This window comes from Pteronotus mesoamericanus, unplaced genomic scaffold (assembly GCF_021234165.1).
Source record: "Pteronotus mesoamericanus isolate MK-2021 breed Mesoamerican mustached bat unplaced genomic scaffold, CSHL_Meso_final contig_121, whole genome shotgun sequence".
In the NCBI taxonomy this organism is placed as follows: Eukaryota; Metazoa; Chordata; class Mammalia; order Chiroptera; family Mormoopidae; genus Pteronotus; species Pteronotus mesoamericanus.
Genome location: NW_026555046.1, coordinates 990,389 through 1,009,810, shown reverse-complemented (window position 1 = coordinate 1,009,810; position 19,422 = coordinate 990,389). Strand labels below are relative to the sequence as shown.

At 42.7% G+C, this 19,422-nt stretch overlaps 1 protein-coding gene across 1 annotated transcript in view; it reads left to right on the top strand.

Annotated features, from left to right (window-relative positions):
* The first annotated feature begins 1,354 nt into the window (after nt 1–1,354).
* The window catches only part of FHL2 (four and a half LIM domains 2), a 39,368-nt gene continuing 21,300 nt past the window's right edge, over nt 1,355–19,422 (top strand). The window contains exons 1-2 of the mRNA XM_054585784.1: nt 1,355–1,427; nt 10,995–11,174. Coding sequence (XP_054441759.1) covers nt 11,019–11,174 — 156 coding nt within the window. The 5' untranslated portion in view covers nt 1,355–1,427; nt 10,995–11,018. The remainder of the gene's footprint in view (nt 1,428–10,994; nt 11,175–19,422) is intronic.

Sequence of the window (19,422 nt, the reverse complement as noted above, 5' to 3'; positions counted from 1 at the left end):
ATCTCTCTCCTCCTTTCTTTCTTCTATGACATTATTGTAGAAACTGGATAAATTTGCTTCCACAGTCTGGATTTTGTTAATTACATCCTCACAGGTTCATTTAATATGGTTTTCTATCCTTTAGGTCAAAGGTGAAATACAAAATTAAATTGCAGAATTTCTTAAAATAATAATAAAGAAAATACAACATATCAGAATATATATGGCACAGTTAAAGCAGTTATTAAAAGATTTATAGAACTAAATGACTATATTAATAAAAAATAAAATGAAAACAAATGAATTAAAAACACAAGTGAGAAAACTAAATAAAGTTAGCCAAAAGAAAGAAGATAAATGCAGAAAATGTTTCAATAATTTTTAAAGTTGTTTTTTTAGACTTACCATTTGAAAATTAGATCATTTTGTAATTTTCAGCTATACAGACAACAAATCTACATATTGTCAGAGAGAAAGGCATTTCTACACACACTTTGTTCTGAATTTCAAGATAATGGCTTGCTTTGGCTGTGAGTGGGAATTCAGATTAGAAGACCATACTTCCCATCTTGGTGAGAAGCTGAGGGGTTCAGGAAAGGAAAGGGAGAGGGAGGGCTGGATTCACCACACCCAGTTCTGTCTGGGTTTCTGTCTTAGCCTTCTGGAGGGCACTGAAGTGACCCATGGGATGAGGGGCATTTCATTTCCTGTGAGATCCTTGCATGCTTTTGCTATCTGACAGACTCTGGTTCAAATCTCAACTGGCATAAAGATTGCCCCCAGGCTCTGAGCAAATCTCTGTGGCGTGGTCCTAGCATAAAATGCCTTGCCTCAAAAGGGTGAGGATCAAATACGATACCACTGAGAGCTAGTACTCAGTAAGTGGGAGCTAATATGGTGGCTCTCAAGTTCTGTGACTGCACGGAGGCCCACTGGAGAGCCTCTGAACTATCTAGCCAGTGAGTGTCAACCAAGAGAGAACAATCAAGTAGTTTTTCCTTCTCCGAGGTCCACGGAGCCTTCTCAGGCTTCGGCCTGCCTCTCATTTCAGGCAGGTCCTTAAGTCGCCTCCGCGGCGTCCCAGGGCCCTCGCCCAACACTCAACCCTTTGAGCCATCGACAGAGGGTAAACCTGGCGTCACCCAGTCGGTCACAGACCCCGAGGGAACGAAGGAAAAGCCCAAAGGTAACAAAGACCTCAGTCCGGGGCTGGCACACAGAGACCAGGAAAGCGAGGGCGCTCCCCCGGCGCCCGCACCCGTCGCAGGCGCGCGCCGAGCGTCTGGGAGGCGTGTGTCTTTCTCCTTATATGGTCAAATGACACACCGGCTCGCCGGGGCGGGAGGTTGCGTTCCACTCAGCAGGCTGTAGAGCTGCATCCTAGAGCAGCTGCTGCTGCCAACGGGGACCTCCGTCCTGCCCGTTCGAGAGCGCCTGCCAGACTCGCGGTGAGTGCCACGGTCCCGGCCGCCGGGAAGGAGACGGGCTTCACCCGCACAGCTTGGGGACGGGGAAGCCAAGCCGTGGGAGAGACCCCGGACAGGGGAGCCGAGCGGTTGGAGAAGATTCGGGAAGAGGGAAGCTGACAGCAGTGGGGAGGCCTGGGGGGTACTGTAGGCCGGAGGGACCCCCGCCCCATACTCAGAGGGAGGACTGCAGTCCGCGTCTAGGCCAGATGGGTCATCGCTGGGTGGCCAAGCAGGGGCTGTGCCACCCATGAGCAAGCCCTGGGCAAAACCTAGCCAAGGGTCCCAGCATGGGGACGTGATTGTTCTTCCACCTCTAAGACCTTGACTCTGGCCCCCATCTGTCTGTGCAGGGTGTCCGAACCTTTTCGTTTAGCAGAAAGAAGTGGAGTTTGCGGTGTGAGCTCATGGCATTAACTCATGCAGAAATTAAAAAACTAAACCACTGCGTTTAACAAAATGGGGTACTTTAAACGAAAAAAAAAATTCTCATCTTAAGTTGCACTTGTTTGATATCTTAGCGTACCTGGCATTGCCGACAGAGATTGTTAAATGTTGTTTCCCATTTTAAATGAAGAACAATCATATTCACTTTCAAATCCCAACGTGGGTTTCTATCCCAAGGAGTGGAGCCAGGTTAAACGAAAGGCACACAGCTGCCTTCCATGGCTGCACTCCCTTGCATTTACCTACCTTGGACATGAATCACAGTGTGGGTTTATAATTAGGAGACAGTGTTCAAAACAAAAGACCAGATCCTTTTGGCATCTTCAGCACTGCTCCTTCTTACCCAGGCTTTGCAGTAATATGTTAGAGGGAGGACTTTGCTATGCTGAAGGGAATTTTAGACCAAAAACACTTGAGGCAAGTCTTAGAAGTACAGGGACTTCTGGTTGGACAATTAAATTTCCACAGAACCAAACTTAATGAAGAACATTACATTGTACATTTATATAAAATGTTTTTCACCATGTTTTCCAGATTTAGCTGATCCTGAATTTTTAAGGGTTATCAATGAAGGTCTAGAATTGGGTTCCCACAGTGTTTATTAGTGTTTAAAGTTGTGCTTTAAAATGCTTTCACTCAGCAGCATGTTGATAAGGACTAAGTTGGCTAACTGAGGACTGGACACTGTTCTAGGCAATTGTGTCCACAGTTTCATTTAATATGCACAAATATGCCAGAAGGCAGGTGTGATGGGCTAGTGGGCGTGCATACACTGGAGCTAGGCTGCCCAAGTCCCTGTCCCGGTCCCTCATCCACAAGCTGTGCAACCTTAACTAAGTCACCAAATCTCTCCATGCCTCAGTTTCTTCAACTGGAAAACAGATATGATAGTGTCTTTCTCGCAGAGCTGTTATCAAGCCTGAACATCGTAAGTGGTATATACCTACTTGGTACTGTCCTCATTTTTACAGATAAACTGAAGCACAAAGGGATTAAAGTAACTTTTACTGAAGGTTTTCCAGTCTTTAAATGGTGGTCCTGAGATCTGACCACAGATAGCTTAACTCCAGAGCCTGAGTTCTAACCACTGAACTATTGAGAGCACACCTGATATTTCATTGTATACTTTAACCCAAGATTGCTTGTTAAGTCATTTCCTGTATTGAAAAGAATCTAACTTGCAAATTAAAATACCCATTAGGATATTTGAAAAAACTCGAGTGGGGCTCAGAAGGACTGGGTTCTATTCCTGCTCACACCAAGAGTCAGTTGCCCAGCCTCTGGGACTCAGGCTGCCTCATTTATCAGCAACGGGGGCTGGAATAGGAAAGTTTCTGTCTGACTCAGATGCCCTGAGATACAAAGTTCCTTGCGCTTGGGTAAACAAAAAGAGATATTGAATACTTCCTGTAGTTTTATTACGAGAATTTTACAAAGCCCATTTATCATGTGGAATTACACTGAGAGGCCACTTCCTCCATCTTGAACAAAATACCTGGGCTCTTCTCAAGTGGGCAAAAGCCTGCTCTTCCAGGAAGCCAAGCTGGCAATGTGATTTTGGGTTTAGTCAAGTGAATGGGCTCTGCTGTTTTAAATTATGGATTTGGACTTTAGCCCCTGCAACGGTTAATTGTATGTCAACTTGACTGGGCCATGGAGTACCCAGACACAAATGTTATTTCTGGGTGTGTTTGTGAGGGTGTTTCTACAGTTGATTAGCATTGCAATCAATAGACTGATTAAAGCCAATTGTCCTTGTCATTGTGGGTGGGTCCCATCCAATCAGTTGAAGACCTGGATATAACGTTGAGGCTGAGCAAGAGGGAACTTCGCGTGTCTGACCGCATAGCTGGGCCATGGTCCTTTTCAGCGTTCAGCCTTGGACTGAACAATCAGTTCTTCTTGAGCCTGCTGGCTTTCGAACTAGAATTTACACCATCAGTGTTCCTGGTTCTCAGGCTTTCAGACGCATGTATATTGATTCTTCTACTGATTCTGTTCTCACTCTCACTTTTGTAAGATTCCATCACACCTTTGCTACTGGTGGTCTTGATTTCCTTTTTGCTGTAAATATGGTTGTCCTCTTGGAGATCTAATGAGAGGTTTGGGGCAGCGTTTGTTCTCTCCACCATTAGCCCAGTTCTCATGGCCTGGCCTGAAATTGGACGTCACATGTTATCACATTTGTCCTCGGCCTTCATAATCCATACCTTTACTGCCCTGCTTTAGCCTGTGACTTAAAGATTTCCTTTAGGCTTATGGTACCAAGTGAGGCAAGTGATGTCTGTGCCCAGTAAGAGGAGCAGCTGCCTTGTTTCAGTGGGTTAATAAAATTTATGTCAGAGGGCATCCTTGAAGTCTGTAAATATTTAGGTTTTTAGTCAGAAAGAAAATAGATCTGTCTATATCTGATGATACAGCTTTTGGAATGAATAAGGCTTACTTGTGCAAGCAATCGTGACAAGATTCTGTGCAGTGTGCTAGTGAAAACACCATGAAGCGGCAGGGGGACAGAATAAGGAGGCCAGTCTTTCATGAAATTGAGGGTTACCAAAGGAAAAGGCCAGTCGGGGGTCATAATGGATTGAAGACCAGTCAGACTGAGTGGAGCAAAAGAACAAGCTGCCTGTGGGAGATTGGAGGAGACTGTGAAAGAGAGTGAACACATAACTAACTTGCTCCCATGTTCCCAGGAAGGCAGTGGTGGAGCTGTAGGGTGGGCTCTCTCCTTAAGCCCCCAACAATGAGATGATTTATGAACCTGAGGCAACCCTCCATTCTAGCCTGCATAATTATGCTTGTCCAGCATCGGCTGAACTGGCATGTTTTGCTATTAAATTACAAGATGGTATCTTAAAGGTGATTTAAATTCTTTAGGATTAGAACTGGACTGGAACTCTTTCAGAAATTGTATGTCTTATCTCAGTCTCCCACTACGTAAGACAGTATGTGGAAAACCATGGTTACTTCATATATTCTTATCGATGGAATTTAAAAGTTTGTAGGACATTAAAACAAGTGTCACTGTTTGTACATTTATAGACTTAAGATCATAAACTTGACATTTATTATTTTCCCATTTCTTTTCATTATTCCATATTTAAAAGTTTATTTGGAAGATAGCAGTATTCAATCATTGTCTCTCATGCAAAACATTTCTTTATCAGAGACAAACCAAGATTTTTTTTTTTGGAAAGTTACTGGTTTACATATCAAATTGTAATATACCCCTGACCCCTGCTCATAGGTGTATGCTCAGTACAGTTTCATTCAGTTGATCGATAAATATATCTTATCGCTGTAGGTATAGTCAATCCTATACTTCACCAATAATCTAAAAATCAGTTTCAAGGAAATTCTAGGTACATTGTTATATTTTTAAAAATAGCAACAACTCTCAAACTGGCCCCCCTCTCACTTTCACCAGAATTTTTGTTTAAAAGAAAGAGTTCGGCTAGACTAATGAAGAATGTTGAGGGTGAGGATCTTTGCTTTATGGGAACACTGTGTCTATAGAAGGCCCAAGGCCTTTCACTAATACCAGGAGCCTATGTCAGATAGCGTAGCGCCTTCTTAGCAGACATGCTTGGAAGTGTCTCCTCCCTGGCTTTTGTGTCTTGACTTAACCTGGCCTCATCCTGGACTATGCAGCTAGCTGTGTGTTCACACGGATTTAGAGAGCAAAAACAATGAGGAGAGTTCTCACTGCTGTGGAAGCAGCACTTATGTGGAAGAGGGAAAGAGGCCAGTGATGGAAGAGGAGGAATGAAGCTCAGGATCTACTACATTAGAATGTTCAATGGCATCAGATCCCAAAGAACATTACATTGGTTTGCTGTGCAAAGTGAATTATTCTCTAAAGACATTCCTCATTTTTATTCTTGATTTTTGCCCATGTTTGTCTTCTGGGATATTTGTATTCATTCATTTGTCCATCCACTTGTTCACTCATTCTATGAGTATTTATGAAGTACCTGACCCTGTGTCTGTCACCTGACGGTGAGGCCACAATGATACATAGGGCCCACCTTCACAGCACTTATGCCTTGGACACAGGCAGTCACACAGTGTCATGCGGTGTCATGAAAGCACTGTATTTTTAAATCCATATCTAAAAAGAGCCACATGCGACAGACTGATTTTCTTAATTCTATCTAAAAAACTCTGCCTGATTGTTGATAAGGAATGGAATTTCCTAGCTGGGTCCCTGGTGGCATTTAAAGATGGCCATGGCTTTATCAGGACTGACTTCCCGAAGCTTCTGGTGTTGGGGGAAGGGTTTGGGTATATTCACAGGTTTCTCTTTAGGAATTGACTGTTAGAGGAGTCTCCTAAATCACAGTTGATCTGGAAAAACTCTTGGGTTTGGAAGAGAAGGAAGGAAATGTCATCTTTTGGGTTAGAGCAAAGTAGGTAGTTGAAGAAAAAGAGCATTGGAAAGGAGGCTTAACTGAGTCTTTTTTTGGTGAATCTGGCCATGTTGGATCAAGGTGGCCAAAACAGGTCTCCCATGTGGGAAGGATGGGGCAAACTCCTGAAATCCACCCTCCTGGCCCCCTCCTTTGATACTCAAGAAATCTTTCTGATCAAAACAAATGGACAAGCATCCTGACTCTCAACATCCTCACCTCTCTTCCTTCATCTTCTTACCACCTCTCTCTACTTCCCTTACTGTCTTTTTATGTTCCTTCTCCCTTCTTCTTCATGTTTCTCTTTTCTCTTCCTAGATCTGACAATTTTCCCTCTCAAACTTTGTTTTACAGTATTTAAATCTGAGAAAAAAATCAATCACATTTAAAATCTGTAGACCTTTAAGCAGTAATTATTTCCCAGGAGTTGGGCCCTGTGCATCTTTTCCCCATTGCTCTCTGAACCTGTTATTCTTGCATCTGACTGAACACTGGGCTGACAGAGACTGGGATCAGAGAGCTCTCCAGATCATGGGGCTGCCAGCCCATGTGCAGTTAGTTTGGCCTGGAGCCAAGCCTGTTTCCTAAGATCCAGCTTTTTCAAGTACCCTGGTTGTTCAGAGCCCAAGGGGAAAAGAAGGGATGAAAACTCCAGGACACTGTAATTTGGACTTGATTCAATGAACTAACAAGTCAGCAGTCACAGCTTTTGCTTGGATGGCTTCTTGCATACTATTCCTTATTCCTGTCAGTATTTCTGTGTCCTGGATAATGGCCAGGAATGATAGACATGTAACCTGTTAGGAGGGAGGTCGAGATTGAGAGAGGTCAGTGATTATACCCAACTAGGTTATAACAACCCTTTCAGAGCCAAGATGTCTGATTTTTATCTGTAAAATCAATTCAGAAATGGACTCTGACACCCTGAAAACATATTAAAAGAGTCATTGCCCTTCAGTCTGTCTCCCCCAACCTTACCTAGCAATCAATGTCTGGCTTCTACACAGTCAACTTACAGTGGGACCTTCCTGTGTCCCCTCCATACTCATGCAGGTTTTCGGGAGCTAACATGCTAAAACCTGTTGCCTATGGGTACATCCGTGTTTGTGATCAAGGCCACAGACCTTCCTTTTCTGGGCCTTTGACTATCTTTTCAGCTTCATCATTGCTATTTTTAAACTAATCCCACTCACTCCCATCATCTTGGGGTGTCTATGCATTCTTCCGTTTCTTACCCCCATCCCTCTGTCTCCTGGCCTGCAGTATCCGCTGGATAACCTCTTCCAACACAGGGAATGTCTCCTGCAGGAAGCCTGCCCTGCTCTCCCAGGAGGGGTGGCTCAGGGCTCCTCCCTTGGGTGCCCATAGTGCCCTGTGTGTCTTCCTTCACTGTCCTGAGCAGGGAGACTTATAGTCTGAGATATAGATATAGATAGATATAGATGTAGATATAGACATATTTTTTTCCTTTACTAGACTACAGGTTCCTTTAGGGAGGGCCTATGTCTTATTCATCTTTGTCTCTCCAGCACTTTACATAATTTCTGACACCCAGTTTCAGCTTAACTGATGCTTCTTGAATGAATGAATAATCAGGTGCTTTATGGGATTTAAAAATGGAAAGTTGCGAGGCAACTCAGTTGGTTAAGAGTGTCGTCCTGACATGCCAAGGTTGCGGGTTCGATGTTTGAGTCCCAGTCAGGACATGTACAAGAATCAACCAATAAATCATAAATAAGTGGAACAACAAATCAGTGTTTCTCTCTCTTTCTCTTTCCCTCCCTCCCCTCTCTCTAAAATCAATAAATACATTTTTAAAAAAATTTTAAATGGAAAGTCACAGGGGGCTTCTAATACAGGGCTGTAGATAAATTTTCCCCATTAACAAGAAGCTTAAGATTGATCATGTAAACTTGAGTATGCAAAATATTTGATCTGGTAGCATTTGATCAGGCGAGAACTGGTTTTAAACACTTTCGTGATAAAAGGGAAGCTCTTAGTTTTCTCATTAGCTTATGGGCTACTTACTTTTGACTCTCCGGGTTCATGCTTCATAGAATTGTCTAAAGAGCTGCAAGACGACCTTCTCAGATAAAGTATATCCTGCCCTGTTCCTAATTAATGATGGGTGCTCACCCTACACTTCACCTTTTGGTTTAAGCAGAAGTGTTCTTCTAATCATTGAGATCATAGTAACTTCTTAGAGAAGATAATGAGCTAGGAAGGAGAGAGGTCCACCATCGTCAGGAAAAAATCTACAGAAAGGGGACCTGAACCACTGGGCCAACTGCCTCATCCCAGTTGGACCTTCTGAGCAGGTGGCAGCCTTACTATTCCTGTTGGGAGTCAGAATCAGTGATGATGACGTTGTCTCAGGATAGCCTCAATCACACTTTGAACAGATATGAAGCCCCCTTTTGTGTGCCCAGAGTTGACTCCCTTCAATTATTTATCTCCTAGTCCTGTGCAGTTGGAGGAGGTAAGCAAATACACAACAGGTGTATAAGCATCATGGCCATTGCCTTAGATGAAAGAAGGTTCACCCCTTTCACTGGCTTGAGAATATAAACATAGTACTCCAGAAAGATAAGTGGTCCAGTCTGTAGACTATTTCTTTTCCCAACAGGGCCTGTGCTTGTCCAAACCCACATGGAACCACCTTACAATTTAGATCGGGAGTTTGCCATGTGAAAACTCATGTGAATCTTCTTTTTTCATTAATATTTGGGAAAACTCATCAGAATCCTCTTTTTTCAATAATATTCCTTGGATCCAAGTTTTCCATCCATGAAGTGGGGTAGTTGTCATAGAAAATCTTGGGAGTTGTTTCCAGGTTTTAAAATTCCACAATTTATCATTCTGTCTTTTTTCATTGTTTTTATTTCAGATTCTCAAGTCATTATTCTTATATATGTGTGAACAGAATGGGTCATAAACCTCTGGTTCCACAGATAAATGGCAGCCTTGATTGGGAAAATACATATGTTGAAAGGATACTATTCAACTGTAATGACATAAATGTCCAGTGGGATCTCCCTGTGAAGGTTCATATCCTACTCACAGCACAAAAGAAAGAAAGAAAGAAAGAAAGAAAGGTCACTTCAAGGCCAATAACTGAAGAATTACAGGAAAGCATTGAGCCTTCTGCCAGCATAGCTGCTGCAAACTGCGATGGCTTCAGTATGAAAGATATTTATACTTTGGGTCTCAGAATAATAATGCAAATGCTTGAGAGCCCTATCTTGTGATCTTATCACAAGAATGTCCAGACAATGTTTTCTTTAACTCCAAGAAAAGAGATTTAGAAGGCTGGATCTTGCCACATGTGTCCAGCTGCATGTTTAATACTGGAAAAAACTTTAATAAATGTGGAAATAACCAAGTCTAGATGCTTGAACATTGTTCATTCCTTTGCTTACAGTTGTCAAGACCTTGTATATACAACAGTACAAAGTTAATAAACAGTATCGAATTCGCTGTTATCATGAAACAGGCAACAATACTTTATTTGCTTCAAAGGGTATTATTCTGGATTTTCACCCTTAAATGGTTTGAAATGATGGAATATTGAACCAAGTTTAATTAGAGTTCATGAAACATTGCTCAGAGTTACACAGTCAGTCCACATATTTAACAATTTATAAACTTCTTACTTTTCACAAATTAAATATTGCCACTTGAGAATATATTTGTGAAGAATATCTACTCTGTTTTTAATGTCCTGAAGGTGTTTCTCCACACCAAGTATTTCCACAGTAGACTCTTTCATTCTGGGAGAGTTCTAACATGTGTATGGGAATGGCACATGAGGATGAGGTAAGGTAAAAGCCTCCTCTTACCGCCTTCTTCCCCCTCCCTGCTCCCCTCTGCTCATGCACACTCTATGCTAACCCTGGAAAAATGTAGTGTGACTGGCATGGAGATGCATTCCTGTTCCTTTTTGAAAGCCTGGAGGTATCGCCTGGAGATACTGCCTGGAGAGGCCATAGCTTTCCTGCTGTGTGCTAATCCCTGTTCTTGGAAGCCAGCCTTTCCCTGGATACTTGGGCAGTGGAAGGATGATCTTTTCATCTGGGAGAAATGAGTTGCCCGAGGAATGTGTGGCACTTTTTCTTGTGCAAGAGCAGATTGTGCTTCCCAATGCAATGTCAAGGTCAAGGGTTGTGCCACTATGGTTTCTTAATATTCAAATTTACGAGTCCATAAAGGGGAGCTCATAGAAACTCTTCACAGAAATTAATGTATAAACGGTAATGGAAAAAAATACAATAAAAATAAATTTAAATGTAAAAAAAGAAAAGATTAAGTGTGTTTTTGTAGTCTCCTTTCTAGTTTGGGGGAAGGAGAAAGGGAAGACGTAGGCCCTGTGACACATTTGAAGCATATGTGTGAGGGCTCTAATGCCAGTTCTTGTATCCAAAACTTAGGTAGCTTTTTCTGACACAGTCAACAACATTTGGGACTTTTATAATCATGGAATGCAGTCAAATGCAAAACTACCCCCAACTAATTTTTTGAAAAGGTATTGAAAATTATGACTATGGCAAGGGTGGGTTTCAACTCTTCACCCAGAGGAGAGGGCCACCCCTTTGCTAGAGGTGACACTGATAGATAGCAGGACAGCTAATGCGTCAGCATGCATGGCATTCACAGAGTGTCCACTGGGACATGTATTTTCTTGTCTTTTGAACAGGCTGTTGAAAAACTAGGTGTCAAAATGACCGAACGCTTTGACTGCCACCATTGCGAAGAATCTCTCTTTGGCAAGAAGTACATCCTGAGGGAGGAGAGCCCCTATTGCCTGACCTGCTTCGAGGCCCTTTATGCCAGCACATGTGAGGAGTGCCGGAAGCCCATTGGCTGTGACTGCAAGGTACCCCCACACCTTCCCCGAGCAGTGCCCCATAACTCCTGGACCTGTCCTGCTCCCCAAGAATTATAGGCTTCTCTGTGTGGTTGTGCTGAAGTCCTGCTCTTCATCACCTATTGATTCCTTCTCTTGGTTCCCCCACACTGATGGGCATGGACCCTTCCAGAAGTGTTACTGAGCTCTTCCCTCTTTTCGGTTGGTATCTAACCACTCCTGATTCCATAACACTTGCTTTCCCAGGAGCAAGTGTTTTTGCTCAGCATCCTAAGTACAGTTCTTACATTCTAGTTATTCGTGTCCTTATCTCACATTCACTCCAGCTCCCAATGCTGCAGCTGCTTGAGGGCCACGCTCTCTCGCTCCTGTTTGCTCCATGCTGACTCAGGAGGAGCAGGTGCTGCTCTATAAATATTTGATGAACAAATGTGCACGTGAGTGAGACAGAGCTGATGCCCAGATAGATAGATACATAAAAGCAGGAAATTCATTGGCCTATAAGGCACTCTTCTCTCTTTAGTGGCAGAAAGTCAGGACCTGCAAGACAGCTGCTGAAACACATGTGACAAACACTAGGTGACTGTCATCGTGAGAGCCACAGACTTGGTACAAAATGGGGTTTGAAATCTCCAGAGGAATTCTCAGATTAATGGACTTTAAGGCAATTTATGGCATTTCACTTTTTTCTGCTTTCACTCCTTTGTCCTCTTTTGGGATTTTGTCACTCTCTTCCATTGTTTTAAATATCAATATATAACTGCTGACTGACTGACAATTCTAACAGACCCAATGCACATTTCTTATATTTCTTTATTTTATCATATCATTCCTAGGAAAAGCAGTAAGCTACAGGATGTACTATCAGTTTCTGTTGCTAGGTATTTAGTGACAGTTGAGGAATAATTTCTATCTTACGTGGAAAGAGGCCTTTGTCCTGAGCGAAGACAAAGACTGTGCAACATGGGCCACTAGAGGCCACCCTGGGCTGTGTATCTTTTGGCATCAAAATTGGATTGGCATGCCAAGTGTCAAAGAAATGAAATTCAGAAGTTGTCTTGTGTAAACTTTAAAAGGTTCAGCAGCCTGGCCACCATGAGCAGAAAGTAGCTGATCTTGCTAGTCTAGAAGTTGAATACCTTTTTATCTCCAGCTTTTTCTGAGGGTCTCTCCCTGTACCTAACAGGTATTCTTAATTCCTCTTCGTTTATTGACTAGGCCAAGCATAAGAGCTCAGATGCCATAGTGCCCAGCTCCAGTCCTTGTTCTGTGGCTCACTAGCTGTGTGAACTTGGGCCAACTACTTGACCCCTCTGTATGTGCTTTCACATTTCTAAAATGGAGGTAAAACAAAGGAGCCTACTTCATCAGGTTATGGTTTACAGATTCATAGCCCTGCTTGCTGTAAATGGCAGCTAATGGTATCACTATAAACTTCAAACTTCCACTTTCCTTTCAACTACTTCCCTGTTCTTTCCCTAACACATTCCCTGCACACACCTCGTGGAAGCTTTGCCCTCTCTCTTTATCAGTGTTCATTATAAAAACATCAATAAAAAATGTCTGGTTTCAGGAAGAACTAATAGGCAGAGGAAAAAAATATTATTTTATAAAAGCTTTACCTGGGCAAGAAGTAGGTACAAGGTTCAGCTATTATTCTGACCAAAAAAAAAAAACTAGTTTAAAGGAAACATTTTGGATATTTGGAGCTAGTCATCCTTGACTGGTGACTAATGTAAAAACAAAACAAAAGTCACTTACCATTTCTCCAACATGATTTAGTGGAAAGACACTTGAACCTCGTTATCCTTCAGCACGTACTTTATGAGCAAACACAAGAATCCTCCAAATGTGGCCAAAATCAACATGACTGCTGCAAAGTCAAGAGTTAATCATGCTGAACTTTTCAACCCAGATTAACGGTTTATTATATGTGGAGTTATGCCATGTGATTTTTTACATTTTAGAAGAAAAAAAGATGTTGACTTGAATTTAGATCTTGACATTTGGTGCTTTTGAATATTTGGAATGGTGTTCTTGACATTCAGAAATAATTATGTAGTTAACTTTGTGGAGAAAGCAATGGTAGAAAAAAATTTTTCTGTTACTTCAGGAAGTAAAGTCAAAGGCAGAGTGCTCAAGGGAGCAACTGAGCTGGCAGATCTGGTAGGCATTCTCTTTTCTTAAAATAGTGTAGGCCCCATGAGCTCACTTAACTCTCCCTCTGATGGATATGTGTGTGTGTATAATTTTAAAATATTGCCAAGCCTATGCCCTGGCTGGGTGGCTCAGTTGGCTGGGGCATCGTCCTGTACATCAAAAGGTTGTGGGTTTCATTCCCCGGTCAGGGCACACGCCTAGGTTGCGGTTCGATCTCTGGTTGGGGCATGAACAGGAGGCAATTGGTCGATGTTTCTCTCCTTCTAAAATCAATGATAATTTAAAAAATCCTCACTTGAGGATTAAAAAAGTAAAATACTGGCCAGCCTATGGGATTTAGGCTAATTTTGTGGGTATTGACTGCCTTTTAAATGAGATACATAAGACTTCAGGGCCTGTGGCTATAATTAGATTACATATGTTTGAATATCACTTCTATGCAGTCACTCAGTTATATTCTTTACTTCTATTTAGTTACTCTGAAGAAGCGCTGAGATCTCAAAGGGTAAAAACCATTTATTTTTGTGGCTAGTGGATTACTTTAGAACAGGTACTGCAAGTAAAATTTTACGATCCTCCAACATTATGCTGTTCCTGTGGATACTAGCAAAAAATGTTTTTAGCCTCGTTATAGATTTTTTTGTGGATGGGTTTATCTACCTATGTTCTGGACTTCAAAAATTCAAGAAATTAAAGAAAAGATAGGCTGGCCAATGGTTCCAGAGGTAGCTGAAGTACCATGCATTTATCAAATCAGTTACTTTAACAAACTCTAGGCCATATGCCCAGCTCAAACTTTGAATTTTCCATGTCTGTGCGAGCCGGGTCATGAAGTCAGATAGGCCACCTGACCCATCCAGGTGCCCCAGGAGAAGAGGAAGAAATAGTAATGAATGAAAATCCATCTGTGGATGTAAAACTAGTATTCAGGGTTAGCTTCCAACAGTTGTCTTAAAATATACCCAAACTGAGCCACTGTTTTTTGTCCAGACACTGGGAAAATGCATTAATTGCAAGATCTAAACTTCCCATAAAACCTCAGAGAGAGGGGCTTTTTTCATTCCATTTTATGGCGAAACCACTGAGGCTGAGAGGGGTTGGGGTATTGCTGGGTTACAGGGTTGGGAGGCACTTGAATTAGAATTAAAACCCAAGTGGGATTGTCCCTGACCCACCTGCTGCATTCTGCCTGTCCTGCGCAGCCTCAGATGGGACATCTGGTCAGGTGCAGATTGGACTAGTGGTCAGTCCTGTGAGTCAGAGCTGTCTGCCTTGCTTCCATCAGTGACCTGAGCAAAAGGCTCCTGCCTTTCTCCTGGGGACCCTCAGATGGCAATGACTATGCTGCAGAAATGATACTCAATTTGTTTCTGGAACACTCTTTCCAGCTTCCTAGTTAGTTGAATGGGAAACATTGAATTGACTATCAGATTGGCATGAGTCTACCCATTAAACTATAAAAATTTCTCATTTAAAATTTGGAAAATTCTTAAAGGACAGAAAACTTCTGAGGCCTTTTGAAGGAAAGCAGACAGGAGAATGAAACAGGAGACTACGGTGTTTTTTGTTTACATGTCCAGGTTAAACCTAGATGGCTCTGTTACACTTTTAGAGGATTCCTGACTGAAGCTTAGGAAGGGTAAGGTCAGACTGAGAAAACCATCCTTCCTACCCCCCGACCAGGACACAGGCCTCCCCTGATGGGCCTCTCTGTGCTGTTCTTTTGGGAAGAGCAGCTATGCCAGATACATTCCCATAGTCCAGCTTGCCATCCTGGCTCCTTTTATTTTGTCGAGGTAATTTTTAAGTGCTTAATGAGTGAATCACCTTTTTTTAGAGTTTTTATGGAATTTGTTCATGGATCTTGTAATGAACACTAAAAGTATTTATATTTACTTAGACATCCTCCTCTAAAAGAAAAATCTGAAGGACATTGAGTAAAGCAGGATCCTCAGGATTGGGAACATAGCTGACCACATAGGTAATATAAGGACCTCTCAGTTCATGAAAACCATAGGGTCACCTGTGAGGCACACCCAGCAAGGTACACAGCATTCTGCAGTGACATTGTGCACACTGAGGTGGGACTTGAGCCACCTACAACTTGGTTCCCATGTCTGAAAACAGGATTGCTTATCTCAGGGGAGTCGACTGTTAACATAGATGGAACAGTCCTCCACAGAGGATGTACTTCAGGTTCTGCCATCATCTGTTCCTCTAGACCTTTGTTTTTAAGGACTTGAAGGAATATGCCATTGAAAACCTGATAACCTGACAATCTGAAAGCCTAGGTCATCTTTGCAAAGTGCTGAGCATGGCTGACACTGAGAATCCATTTATAAAGTAGAATCTTGTGGGTGTTAGGAGTGGTTGCTTTGGGAAATTAGCACCTGAACATCTGCCAGCCCAGGTGGACTGGTGTGTGAGGGAGGAGTGGGTGCCAGCAACCAGCCAGCTTCTGGCCGGAGCCACCCTGCCACCTAGAGCCACCTGCAGTGAGCTGAGGGATCGAAGGGTCCCTCCGGGACACTTTACCCATGGCTCAGCTCTTAAAGTCTCAAGAAAGACTCATTCAGGGCCAAGCCACAAGCACTTCCTTATTAGGAATGTTTCTGAAATGGAAAAATGTAAAATCTGACAGGAAGTCTTTGGGCCTAATCTTATTCTGTTTATCAACATTTTACTGTAATTTATGACATCTCTCTGAGCACAAGGTTAACCTTGGTATGTTTTCTGAGATATATAAAAGATTCTTTTCTTCTTCTTCGCCCTCTCTCTGGAAGACCTTAAAACCAGGATATTTTTAGGAAATTTTTAAGTTTTTGAAAGTCTGTCAGCAAAATCCGTACTTCTTAACCTTGGACCTCCGGCATCTAAGTGGTATTTCTATTACACTCATTTTTGGGTCCCACACACTATGCTCCATACATAACAGTATTGGCAAGACCAGACAAGGTCACCTCAGTCTGAGAACCAAAAGCAAAACTCTCTGTGGAGCAGAGAACACTACAGAGGAAAAGGGCCACTGCGTCTTTACAGATAAATCTTCAGAGTGTGATCTGAAGGTCGGATTCAGGCACAAGAGTCTACTCAGTTCACCTAGCATCTTGGCCTTTCTGTGATATTTCCCATCTACCTCTCAGCTCCAGGGAATCATGTACCTAAAACCTTGCCTCACACTGAGACTCCAAGGAAAACGTTGTGTTGGCCAAAAGCCTCCTCTTGCTCTAAAAAGACAAAGCTGGGAGTATTTAGTTACCTTTCTCTTTCCATGATGTCTTTTCTCACCTCCTACATGTTGTAGACTTTTTAAAGAAGTGAGTCAGAAGGAGGTGGTGACATGAATTTATTAACTTAACTCAAACTCAAAAGCACAAACTGAGAGCCTAAGAAGCAGAATCACAGAGAAACCTGAAAGCGTCATTGGTCAGGTAATGATTTTGAAGGAGGTGTATGACATCAGCTCTTCACGATGTTGTATTAGCTGGGGGTGGTGCAGGACTTCCCTTCAGCCGCTGTCACTTTGAACTGGGGCAGCTTCACTGAGCAGGTGATATTTGAGCTGGGTCTCACAGCAGAGGGGATTTGCCTGTTGGGAAAGAGGAGGGGGAAGGGCCTTCCAAGGCAAGGGCCAGCCTGGGCCAGGGCATGGAGGGGTGAAGGGCCACTACAGCAGAGGTCGAGTCTGGGCAGGCATGTTAGGACCAGCTTGTAAAGATGCTGCCATACCAGGCAAAGACTGGGAGAAAAATGTACACCTGGTTCTATCAGATCATTGAAAGCTGAATGTTGTAGAAAATGTAGTTCATGTGTTTTTAGCATCATTAATTTAAATTTGCTCATGCATAAAATAAGAATAAAACCTTACATCATAGGTTATTGTATGGCTCAAAATATGTAAGAAGGGTTTAAGAAAAAGAATTTTAGATTTAAAAGAGGTGAGGAAGTTAAAAGTGCTACTCAAAAGTGGAATCATAGTTATTAGCATGGGAGATTTAAGGTGCAGGAAATCCTAATTCATGTTACTATTTTCGTGATGACATGTAATTTCAGCCAGCGATGCTTTGAGTCAACTGTTTTTGTAATAGCTATGATATGAATAAAAGCTAATACTAATGTTAATTGAGCAATTACAATAAACCAAGTTGTATATGATTGGTGTATCTGCTTTACTGTAAAACTGCTATGTGTTAAAATGCTTTACATGTAATAACACATTAACTCTTTAAAGTCCTTTTTTTTAGTTTTGATTATTTTAATATGTAGTTTATGTTCTGGGTTAATGCCTTTGTGTAACATTTTTTAATTATATTTTATTGATTTTGCTATTAAAGTTGTCCCAATTTTTCCCCTTTTGACCCCCTCCACCCAGCACCCTCCACTCTCTCAGGCAATTCCCACACCATTATTCATGTCCATGGGTCATGCGTAGGTTCTTTGACTACTACATTTCTTCTAATGTACTTTACATCCCCCTGTCTACTCTGTAACTACCTATTTGTACTTCTTAATTCCCTCTCCTATTCACCCATTCCCCAACACCCCCCCAATCTGGAGCCCCCAGTTCAGGCAGTAGGATGAAATACATCAGGTGTTTTAGACACCCACCATGGCCTCTGGGGGGCACTCATGCTCCAGCAGATGCAGAGTGAGTGACAAGGTGGCTCCCATGCCTGCTCACAGCAGCCACCAGGATGTCCTGGGCCTGGGAAGTTGACCACTGTCTGCAGCTGAAAGAGAGAGGTGGGCCACTTATATTCCTGCTGAGGACCCACTACCAACAGTGATGCAAGCTTATTTAAAGACTATTTTTATTTATTGCATATCATGAAATTTAAGAGCATGGTCATAGTTCAATATTTATCTTCAGGGGAAATATTTTGTCAGAATGTTCTGAAGACTATCAAAACATCCTTGAATGAACAATTCAGGGACTCTTGTGTAAATGCAGAAAGATGTGTGTGTGTGTTTGTGTGGCAGATGAGTTACAGTGGCCCCAGGAAAGGAATGCCTCAGTAGCCCAACCCTGGTCAACTGGAAAAGCATCTTGGGAAGGGGGAGGGTGGGACAAGAAGCACTTCCCACCTCTCCGCCAGCCTGAAGCACAGGTCAGCTTCTCAGGCTGAAGCCAAGGTCAGGTGGCGGTACCGCTCTTGGGTTTAGTAAATCAGGTCATTTTGAGGAAGGCAGCAGCTCCTTGAGGAACTGGAGACCAAGGGAGCTCGAGTGAGCACAGGAAGTGTGGCCTTTAGAAAGTATGGAAGTCTTGCATGGATGCTTACAATCTAGTAAGGGCTTGTCATTAGTACCCAAATGTAGGGGGACACTTCCTAGTGTCAAATTTCTATGTCAGCAAATCAGCCTGAAACAGTTGCTATTGTGTTTTCATGCCATAAATGTCGACCGTAAGAAAGGTGGGTTTCTGCAGTGCTTTTGAATCATGTGAATAGTTTAAAATTAGCTTTACCATGACTGTGCAGTCGCATTCACCACTCCGCTGCTCTTTTCTCATCTGGGGAATCACCAACCAGGGAAGAGACTGTCATGACAGCTGGTGGCTTTGCTCTCACAGTGCCCTCTGGGGAGGTTCCTCCCTCAGTTTTTCTTAAGGTCAGCCCCAAGAGACAAATGTCCTTAACTTCCTATTTCCTTTCCTTTTCTTTTCACTAACAACTTGTAGCCCCTGACTGTGTGATGCTGACTCCCTGGGCAACACTAGACCAACTCCCAGGAAGCAGGCCTCTGACCTTCCCTTCTCCCCTCACCCGCTCCTCTGCATGTCTCATCAAAGACAGGAGGTGATTTCACAGAACATGGAGAACGTTCTGCAGTATTTCCACAATAGCAGGCCTCTATGGGGTGACTGGTCTGCACAGAGGGAACCCAGATAACATCTGAAAAAGTGTTTTTCACCTGCTGCGTAACAATCAAAACTTAATATTTAATTTTTTAAGTTGTAGTAAAATACGTATAATGTAAAACACGCCATCTTAACCCTTTTTAAGTGTACATTTCAGCAGTGTTAAGTACATGCACATTGTTGGGCAGCAGATCCCCAGAACTGTTCATCTTCCCAAACTGCAACTGTACCCACTGA